Consider the following 11487-nt stretch of genomic DNA (forward strand, 5'->3'; position numbering starts at 1 on the left):
ATTGAAGCCTGATACATGTCCGGATTTTTGAAACACTTTCTAGTTTTACTATTTAATCAAATTGGTTTCGATGTCTTTCATCCCGCCTGTCTCATTAGTGATTCAGCATATTTCGATATCATTTTTGATTCGTTCTTACTTAATATTAATTTGTTTGCGACAATTAATTTGTATAACTTTTTTACTACATTTTTGCGAGGAGTTTAAAAATATAATATCGAGGGCATTAACTGAAGTTAAATTGGCTTTTTTTGTATGCCTCTTTTACTTACATCATCCACACACCCACACGCGACCTACTGCTTCTTAGAAACAGATATTAAATAGTCTCTTGATCAAATGATGGGACAAAATTTGCCTTTTAAACAAATCAAAAAACTTTTCTGCCTTTTCAAATTGTTTATTTTTAAATAATTTATTAATACTCAAATTGTTTAAAAGATATGTTCCTTTTCATTGACAACACAGTTTTATATTTTATCTAGCCATTTATTTATATTTTTTAAACTTATTTTTTATTTCTTTTTTTATTTTATTTAATTAAATGCGCAGATTTAAAATAAAAACAAATCTGTCAAAAGTTTATAAATAGTTTCAATTTGCAATTTGAAGAAGCTATTTCGACTTTGCTTTAAAAATTTGAAATCCTTATAAATTAAAGAATTTGGACGCCCTATTAACTTTAAACACATAATAACAACAAAAATCAGGGAGTTACAAGCAGAAACAAGTATGATCAATAAACAATAAAAGCATAAGCTAACTAAATGAATGAATTTTGTGTACGAAATATCATATTTTACAAACTAAGCATAATTCATATTTCGGGGATACATGAAAATTGGGTCAGACAGGAGGTTTGAACAATATTTTTTACATATATATTTAAACATTTGTTTAGCTGATGATCACTTGATTTCAATGCTCTATCAAGCAATATCACACGTTGCTTCTGTCTATTAGCAGTAAGTAAAATTACCACATCTGTTATCTCAATTTCATCCAAAATAAACCAAAGCAAGAATTTTGGCAGATGGGCCTGTCAAACCGGGAATTGAATGGTGGCCCACCATTTAAATAAATAAAGAAAGGAGTTCACGGATTCATGCACGATAAATTTGGAAAATAACAAATTAAAATCAATTACAATAATTAAGTAAATTACACAATTAAACTAGTTAAAACATTTAGGATAATTGAAAGGAAAAAAAGCTTTTGTAATAAATTGGAAAACATATATTTTGCAAAAAAGAAAAGTTAAAATTAAACGAGAAGCTCCTTAACGACAATGAGACACAACGGAAATCTCGAAACAGAGTGACCCTAAACAAGATTCTCCCACAGCCCTAGAAATGTTTTGCCCAGAAATCAGACAAAAGGGTGTTTCTGTGGACAATAGAGCCCACAGCAATTTAAAGAAGCTGAAAACATTTCCCACAGTGTAAATTGAGGCGGCTATTTGACTACTCTGTGGAGTACCGCTTTTAAGGATCCATGGACTACTCCCATCACTGGTAGCTACGAAAGCTACAGGATATTTTCATCAGTCAAAAGGCCTTTTTATTGCTCTTTTGGTTAAAAAAGTAACAATCATTTTATACTTGTAAACACTTCTATTAGATTTTGAAAAGCGTTCGCTAATGTAATAAAGAAAAAAAAATGTATTTTAGGCTTCAGAGGGCTCCAGCTCCGAATAAAACTTTAAAAAAAGAAGGAAAAAGTTGGATCTGGGGGCCCTTGCCATCTCGGGGCCCCAAGCTACAGCTTATTTAGCTTATACATAAATCCGGCCCTGGGCCTTATTGCAACTTAATTATTATCAACAATTGACTCTATTACTTAATACATAACATCTGTCACCCAGAACAGCAATCTATGTAAAAGGATGATGTGCTTTTTTGATTTTGTATTTTAGTCTAATGCCTTTAGCACACACACAAAAAAAACTTATTAAATTCTATAACTTACTTTCTCTTTATAGTTTAAATATGACTTCTATATTCTGGTTGGGAAAAAAATACACTAATTTAGATTTGTGACATTCTTTATTGATTTTTAGCAGATGCTGCCAAAGAATTAAGAACTTTAAAAGAAAGCATGAAACACTTAGCTGAACTACAACGCCAAATTTCTAGTTTATCATCTGCTGCTCAAAAAATTGAAGAACTGGTACAGTATCTATTTTATAATTCATAATTCTTTTTATCTGTTTTATGTTTTTTTTTTTTTAATTCTGTAGTATATCTGTTTTATTATTTATTACTTCTGTAAATTATTTGCATACCAAGTTCTGTAATTGATTAATATCTTACTGAAAAATTTAAGCATTTTGCTATTAATGTAATAAAATACTATAATTATTTATTTCATATTAGGTATTATAAAAATGTAAAATAAATTTCTCTATTGTATTAACACACATTTTGTATTTTACACAAAATTAAAACATTTGTATTACAAAATTGACATATATAAGATAGGAAATTGAAATAAGTTAATATGTATTGTTCATTAGTTTATGAGCAGCTGTAGGACTCTCTGGCATTCTGTAAGCAAAATTTTACCAAAATTCCACTTTGCATTTTTTAGCCCATACGTAGTTCAGCCGGGGTAGCTCAGGAGATAGAGCATTTGCCTCCGAATGAAGTGACCCAGGTTCAAATTCTATACTTTGCTCACTTTGATAACATGTTCTGAGGTAAAATATCCTCAGTGGTAGGTGAAGATTGGGTTAAAAATCTCCTTGTTGTCTAGCTAACCATGGGAGGTTTTCCTCACCATGTAACGCAAATACGGTTTAATTCCATTAAGTCCTCCAGCATGGCTAGCTAGTCCCAGTGCTTGTTCTAAGAGTTCTCTTGTCTTCTGGGTTGGGTTCAAAATTACAGAGCTGCAGAATTGAACATTGATTATCAGGGGTCTGCCTAGGCATAATTTACTACCGTTTAGCGGTACCTTCACAAATTCAACTTTAGGAAAAACGGTAGTTTCACAAATTCAACTTTAGGAAAAACGATAGTTTCACAAAATACTTCTTCTTAAAATTTTATTTTAGTATCCCTTAAGAAACGATAAATTCATATTTTTACCATATTTTTGTGTTGATTTTTTAATATAATTTTTAATTTTTCGCAAATTATGTCTAAATTTTCACAAAATGGGTACCTCTCAGAAAAACCTAGACAGACCCCTGATTATAGGCTGTTCAATGCCGGTTATAAAATGAAATGTAACTCCTTAAAGGGCTGTTGTTTTCAACACTAACCACAAAGTAAACCAAATAATGTAAAAATTCATTTAAATTCAATTCAGTGTTCTACGAGAGTCAAATTAAAATAAATTAAACAATTCTTGTGTTTTATTTTTTAAAAAAAGTTCCTGCCCCCTCAAAAAGTTAATAGTGATATAGTAATTTACTTTTTAATCTTTCAATTTAAGTTTATAATGTAATAATATAGAAAGGGTTTTCTCCGAGTCCAATTTAACCTGAGTTCCTATTTAACGTGAGTCCTATTTAACCTAAGGCGTGATTGAAAAGCTGGGTTCTAAATAAATTCTTATTAGCAACTAAAAAATTTGCTAAAGAATCTGAAATATTATTAAAGAGTGAATCTTAAAAACTTACTTTAAATCAATGAAAGGTCATGTATAAAAAGCACAGATAATTAATTTAGTCCACTATTATTATTGTACTAAACTAATTATTTAAGTCCTAATTTAACTCAATATGGAAAATTATCTATTCGAAAATAAGTCTAAATTAATTTATGAATTATGCAGCTCTAAAAGTAATGTAAAAGTAAATCTTCTAAAAAATGTTATTTTAAAAACAATCACAAAATTTAAGACAATTGTTCAGGATCATAATAGTTTTTTAAACTAATTTATTTATAATAGTTTTGTAAACTAATTTATTTAAAAATTTCAACAAAATACTAAAATGAAATCTGGGCTTTAAAAAAAGTTAATCAGAAGTGATGTCATATTTCTTTTATTTGATGCAATCTTCATCCCGTCATCCATAAAAAAAATAACAGTGATAAAACAGAGTGGGAAATTAATAAAATCAGAGAACTTAAATTTGTAATTCATTGCTCTTATTTAGTTAGTAATCTATTTAAATGTTACTTATTTAGCATCTATTTAAATAATAATTTTGTGATTTAATGTGGTACAATAATGCAGAGCTAAGGATTTCTTTTCATTTTAAAGTATATCAAGAATTTGTCTGTATTAAATGTGAATAAATTTTACTTATTTTGTGAAAAATGGATAATTGTATGAAAAAGAGTTTTTTTTTTTTGAATAATTTTTAAATAGGCTAAAACAAAACATGAAATAAACTAGTGTTTTTAAGATGATTGTTCGTAACTTAAATTTCAATCATTAACACGTACTAACTCTTAAAATCCCATTAGAAACGCCATGATGTGATGAGTTTTAAAATATTTGGATTGAAAAATCTTTACTATGCTTACATTTGAGTGAGTTAAACGTACATTGCACATGTTTGATCCAGTTTTCATGTTCAAAGCAGAATTGCTGTTTTGATAATTCTGAATTTGCCTTGATTTCTTTAATACATTTTATGAAAAAATAGTTTAACTATATTATCTGTCAAAAAAATCGTACTGACTATTAAAAAGTTAACTTCTTTCTATTTTTGCTTATCTTCCTGTTGTATAAAATTTCCTAAAACATTATTTTAAGCTTTACTCAGAAATCTAATTTTTTGTTTGTATTTGTTTTTAAGTTAGATAAAAGTATTTATTAATGAATATTCTCCACTCATATTAGTATTAAAAATAATTTTAAAACTTGATTGTTATCCTTTTATCTATATCAAAGGTCACATCAGATTGTGAGGATGAAGAGGAAGTCCTGTCTCAGTTTGAAAGTGTCATTACGAGTTGTAAAGAAGAGGAAACCATTGATGAGTATGCTGAAAGGGCTATTGAACAGGTTGAAGATTACATTGCAAGAAGTGAAAATTCAGGTGCGATATTTGAATATAATAATTTTTATAGTCTAACATATGAGTACCAAACCAGTGGCCAAATGTGGGGCTCAAATGTTTTAGATGCAGTCTCAGACTTAGATAAGAGAAAAAGCTTTCATACGTGGATAAAAGGAAAACTTAGATAAAAGAAAAAAGGAGGAGCAATTTATTTACTTTTGTAACTAGTTTCAACCCTTTTGTTGCCATCTGACTGACGAAACTCCTTTGAAAATTGCTGATTTATTCAAAAGTCTTTTTTTAAAAAAAATATATATATACAGTAGGGAGCCGATTATCCGGAGCGATCGGGGCCATCGCTATTCCGGATAACTGATTTTTCCGGTTTTTTGAATCGCTACAAAAAGCCTTTTTTTTTATATTCTTAAACCCAACTTAAAAAAAAAAATGTTTGGAAATAATCTTAAAAAGAGGTAAAAACTATGAAGTAATGCACTAATGATTATTTCCAAAATGATGGTAAGGTAAACTTCTTTCAAAAGAGAAAGAAAAATCCTAAAATCTTATGAGGAAAAAAACATTAAAAAAAAAATGGCGTGAAAATTTATCGAATTTTGTTCCGGTTTTTTGATTTCCGGTTTTCTGATTTCGGGATAACGGATACTGTACTGTATATATAAAACTCTGTAGTAATTATTATACATACCAAGATATATTTCTTTAATTTGAAGAGTTTTGTCCAGGACTGGGCGATATAAGAAATTTTATATCGTGATGCATCGTCAGTTTTGCATCGGGATATAGTGATGTATCGTGATATAGTATTTTTGAAATTCATTTACTTGTAAGGCACAGAAAGTCGGATTTCTATCAAAACTTCATACTTAGATTGATTTAAATCAATTTATGAATTTGATGTATATGTTTTGCTTAAGAAAGATATTAATGTTATATTTTCTAAAAATGATNACTGGAAGGGAATATATTCAAAACTTACATTCTGTGCTTGCAAAGAAGAAAAAATAGGATTTGTCACAAGATGTTTGAAGATGGACTAACGACTAAATGTAGAAAACATAAAAGATATAGCGAACAAAAGCAATAACTTAAAAAGAGATTTAATTTAATTTGTTTTTGGGGAAAAAGATTACTGATTATTACTGATATATTTGCTATAAATCACATTACAGTATTTATTAAAAGAAATGAAATATTAATGTATATTCTCAGTAGTTTTAATTTGCTAAACCAGGTAGTTTTTCAAGTAATAATTGTCTCTTATGTGAACTGGGGAAAAATATAATTTCCAGATTTATTTTTTCAGGTGGTAATTTTTATTTTCACTAAAAAATGTTAAGTATCAATGTAATCATTTATATAATGATAGATTAGTACACAATTGTATGTCAACACATTATTTATTACCTTAAACTGTTATTATTAAAGGGTTGCGCTTGCGTAAAATTTGCTATCGTGGAAATTCAGCTTTTTTGCTTTTTGGCTAATCTCATCCCTGTTTATAGCCCAGTCCTAGTTTTGTCAGAAATGAATCTGAAAGTTTGGAAATATATTACAAATCCATCATATCAACATCTTTCTCTGTGTTTTTTTTAAATTGGAACTTTAGTTTCTAAAACAGTTTGCTGCGATTGAATATCTTCTCAAACCTTTTTAAATGCTCAAGAATGAGAGTAAATTTTTTTTCTTCCATTTTCCTTTATTAGGCTTTAAATAAATATAGAATTTTCTAAAATAGCTTTTTAAAAATGTATAGACTGTGGGATAGAAAAGGCCAATTTTAACTGTTAAAATTTTTTTTCATACTGAGTAATTTTTTAAAAATATTTTTATAACCGTCGTTGAACAGCCAACCCAATTTTCGGTTTACGACTACTAATGTTCAACTCTGAAGCCTTGTAACTTCGAACCCTATCCAGAAGACCAGGAAACTCCTGGATCAGACCTCCTACAATTGTTTGCTCAGATCTATTAAAGTGTTAGAGATATCCTATTACATTTAATTTGAAAATTCATGTTAACTGTGCACTGGTTTCTTAAATGAAAACAGTGAAATAAAAAAGAATCATGAATCAACCAATTATCAGCAATAAAACACAACAGATTAATATACAAATGCTGAATTTTCTACTAGAAGTTTTAATAATTTGAGAAATTTATAAAGTGCTATATTTAATAAATTAATCAGTTAGCATTCAGTAAATTACAGTTTCAATTATGGTGTTAAAAAAAAAGAGATAATTTTTCATCTCTAATATTTCAAATACTATGCCATAAATATATGCAATCTAGTAAATATTGTCCTAATTGTTTGGTTAAGGGAGCAGTTGAAAGCTTATACCACTTAAAGTAGTTTTGCATTTTGCCCTAACTATCATAAAATAATTCTGTGCAAATATAATTTTTAATAAATATTTATTATTTTTTTTATTTATTTAGTAATGATCAAAACATTTTTGAATTGTGAAATGTATAAATTTCTACATCATTTTAATGAAAGTAACTTTATATGGCAAAAAGGAAATTTGTACAAAATTGATCAAATAGTGATCAAATAGTGATAATTGATCAAATAGAGTTATCAAATTTTAAAAAGTATTATATTTAAAATTCAATTTCTCAAGAATTATTCAATCAATTTCATTCCAATTTTGTAGTTTGCCAATTAAAATTACATTCTTACAAATTCTTTCTTAATCAAAATTACAAATTTGTATAGCTTTCGTATGAATTTTTTTTCCAAATGTTATTGAATCAAATAATAAGAAATAATTATTTAAAAATATTTTTTTTTATTCACTCAAAGTTTTCAAGATATTGCAAAATTTTCCTAAAGTAAAATTAACTTTAAGGGGTTGAACCTTTTGACTGCCTTCCTGAAACTATTGAGAGCATATTTTCCAGATTGCTGCTACCTTCCAAAATGTGAGGTTTAGGAATCCAAATCAATTTTAAAAAAATTATGTTTATTCAGTGAAAGTAGAATTTTGTGTCTAATTTTGTAACTTAATGTATTGTTTATACTAATTAATTAGCATATTTAAGGTAAAGCCCTCGAACCATTATGATTGAGTCATAGTACATGAAAATCCAAACATTAGATCAGATGTTATTCAGGACATTCCATTTATTTTATTTAGGTACTGAACATTTTAAAAATATATTTTGGCTTTTATAGGTAAGCAATATTAGTTGATTCGTAGAACATGAAACTATATATTATCTCTAAAATAAAAAACCATCTTTTCTTGATTAATAGTATCATTGAAAATGTTTTTCAGATTTTAAAGAAATTATAAAAGCTTTCACAACAAAATGCAATGTGAATGAATTGTCTGTATAATTTCTCTTTTACTGGCACTCTAAACAATTCATGCTTTTATTCATCCTTTTTGAAAATGCATTACAATATAAACTTTGTTTCATAAAATGAAAAGTGCTTTGTAATTAAAAAAAAAAAAAATAGTTGAGCTTTTATAGCAAAAAATAATTTGAATACTGATTGAACTTTTTTCTACCTTCGTAGTTGCAGAAGCTTTGGACGATGACGTATTAGTAACTGAAACAACGGACATTATTATTGATCCTTTGACTAAACTCCAAATAAAAGAGGCTGTTAAAAGCAGAATCTGCAATCACTCATATGATAAAAATAGCATATTAGCATATTTAAAGTCAAGAAAAAATAGGTAATTTTTTTTCAACGTGATATTCTATTAAACATTACATTGTATTATCATTCATTACCTATGAGAACAAGCTGCTACAGATTTTGTGTAATTTTAATGAATTTTAGTTTAAGGAAAAATAACAATTTCCTGTCGGGGCAGTGATATACAATGTTGTGCTGTACACAACAATGTACATTGATCTGTTTTCGATCACAGGTTTTGTCTGAGTTATGTCTATGATGTAGCAGCTTTTATAATTTAAATGAAATACGTGAATCAGAAAAAAAAAATGAAAGGTGTTGTATTTTGTTTCTTATTGAACATTTTATAGCTAACATAATCACATAGCTACAATTTAAAGTAATGTTTAGAAATTAGTTAAATTTTATTGTTTAAGTGATTTTATTCATCTTTTTTTTTTTATTACAACTTTGAAACAGGGCTCCCTCCCACGCATCAGGGAGACCAGGAAAACTTGGAATTGTCAGGGAATTATATTTTAACTCCAAACATCAGGGAATAGTTCGGAAAAATTGCCATTTTTTACAAAAACTTGAAATTTCCTATATCATGCGTGGAAAATAACCAGTCTTTGAATTATCAATAACAGTAATCAGTTATTAAGTTTGGAGTTAAATTGTTCTAACATCTATTACATTTATTGTTGTAAAAATTTCACATTTTAGTCAAACTGATATGTTCCCATCCTCATGCAGTTATATAATATAAAAAAATCAATAGATCAAATAAAGTATATAGAGTAAAACAAATCAAAGTTTTCTGACAAAAAATTGCATGGTATAGATAAAATATGGACTAGATTTTGATTGAAATTTACCTGAAAAGATGAGGAATTTTTCTTTCTGAAATTGAGTGGAGACCCTGTAGAAAATCTTTACTGGTGTGAAAAATCTGATTGTTAAATTATTTTTGCATTATTATATATTTTTAATAGCATTTCATTTGATTGGGTTTTTTTAAAGCTGAAATTTATCAGTCACTTTTCTTATTCTCTTATAGCTTTGAAACTTTATACAAATACTTTATTAGGATCTTTGAAATGCTTTATTAATAAAAAGACACCCTTTTTGAGTTTTTTTTTTTTTTTTTTTAAATTAAGCGATTTTTTAAAAAATTGAAGAAAGATTTTCTCACATTTTAGATTCATCATATCAGTTGATCATATGAGTTTTTATTCCAGAGGTTTTTCCTTCTTATGCAATGAATTTTGTGTCATTTATATTGAATGTGCAAAATTTAATAGTATGTTAGGACTTTAAATCGATGGGGATGATTTCCGTATCGTGATCTACGCCAAAATTGGCGCCAAAATTTGGCGAGATCCCTACGAGTGCCTGCGGGGAGTTTTTTGAGGGGGCGTGGCCAAGAACGGCAAAAATGACGTTTTCGCAAATCGTCTGGAGTGGGATGGGCTTCATGATGTAGGAGTTTGAATTACGAAAGAAACAAACCTGATCCTTTCTCCCTTTGTTTGAACTGGAAACTAAACAAATATAAAAACAAAGAGACTTAGTTTTAATTTAGGAAAAGAACAATCTTTTAAATGAGTATATTTAAAGAAAAAGTTTTTTAGTATTTCTTTTAAAGTTAATAATTATTGATTAGCAAAATACGTTTAAAACAAAACCTTTATTCTAACTCATGCAACACTGTTCTGACAAAAAATTATTGTAATTAAACATTAAAGAAGTAATTATAATTTTTTAAATAAATTCTTGTTACATATTACTCTAAATTGGTGAAGTTTTTCTAAAAAAGGAAATAGATTTAAAAAACAAATCTCGAGTTAATTGAACTAATTAAGCACTTAATATTATTAATAAAAACGTAAACTAAGTATTTTCTTTTATAAAAATAAAGTTCAAACTTATTGTAAAATTACTTACCAGCTCTTTCAATGAAATTATCCTTAGATATATAAATAAATCACGGCTGTATTGAAGGAAAAGGAAAGACATAAATAAAAATGTCCGGGGGGGAGGAAGTAGGCATATTCTTGATTTTCAATTATCGGATTACAAATTTATTAAGTTGATTATAAATAATTTATAAAATACTTGGTGAATACAGTTTTTAAAAGCTTAATCTTTTGCTCGGCATTGACTTCATATTAAAAAATAATAACTATGCTTTAATTAAAATGCAGAAGGGTAATTTCTAAAAAATGAAATTAAAATTATTAGTACTGTCGAAGTTATAATTCGAAAATTGAAATAATAAAATTTATTTAAAAATGCCAAACGTTATAACATAGGGAAAAATTACACGTGAACATGCCTATTCAACATTATAGCAAAACTGAATGACCGCTCTAAATTACCCGCCAATTGTCGAACAAGATGACGGTCGTTCACGTGTCTCCATATGCGTCGCATGAGGGGGGGGGGACATGCTTTTTTTTCATAGAAAACTGTTTCTTTATTTTAATTTTTTTGTATATATGCATATTAATTCCTTATATTAACGTATGTTTATTAATAAATGTATATATATACTATATATATTACTAAAATAAAAGAGCAGTTCTCAAAAAAACAAAAAGCGTGTTCCCCCCTCACGCTACACCTTTGTTTCGAGAAAAGAAAGTACCGTGTGCAAAAAATGCCGCGAATTGAATTTAAACATGGCTGACAAGTATTTTTTTTTTTTGTAACAATTATTTTTTAACTGTTCCAGTGAGTTTTTTTTTTTTCTTTTCTTTGAAAACTTACTGGGAAAAATAAGAGTTAGCTTTCAAAAATTAAGAATTCTCAATAACAGTCAGTAGTGTCAATTGTGTTTTGATCTGAAAATTCCTGTGAGAAAATAAAAATACTTCTT

General features: G+C 27.7%; 1 protein-coding gene across 1 annotated transcript in view; it reads left to right on the forward strand.

Annotated features, from left to right (window-relative positions):
• Window positions 1–11487, forward strand: part of LOC107443628 (E3 SUMO-protein ligase NSE2) — a gene marked incomplete in the record, with an annotated part of 21610 nt that overhangs the window by 2368 nt on the left and 7755 nt on the right. Inside the window, 3 exon segments of the mRNA XM_043046944.2 lie at window positions 2060–2169; window positions 4849–4996; window positions 8502–8664. Of these exon segments, the coding sequence (XP_042902878.2) occupies window positions 2060–2169; window positions 4849–4996; window positions 8502–8664 (421 nt within the window).

This window comes from Parasteatoda tepidariorum, chromosome 8 (assembly GCF_043381705.1).
Source record: "Parasteatoda tepidariorum isolate YZ-2023 chromosome 8, CAS_Ptep_4.0, whole genome shotgun sequence".
NCBI lineage: Eukaryota > Metazoa > Arthropoda > Arachnida > Araneae > Theridiidae > Parasteatoda > Parasteatoda tepidariorum.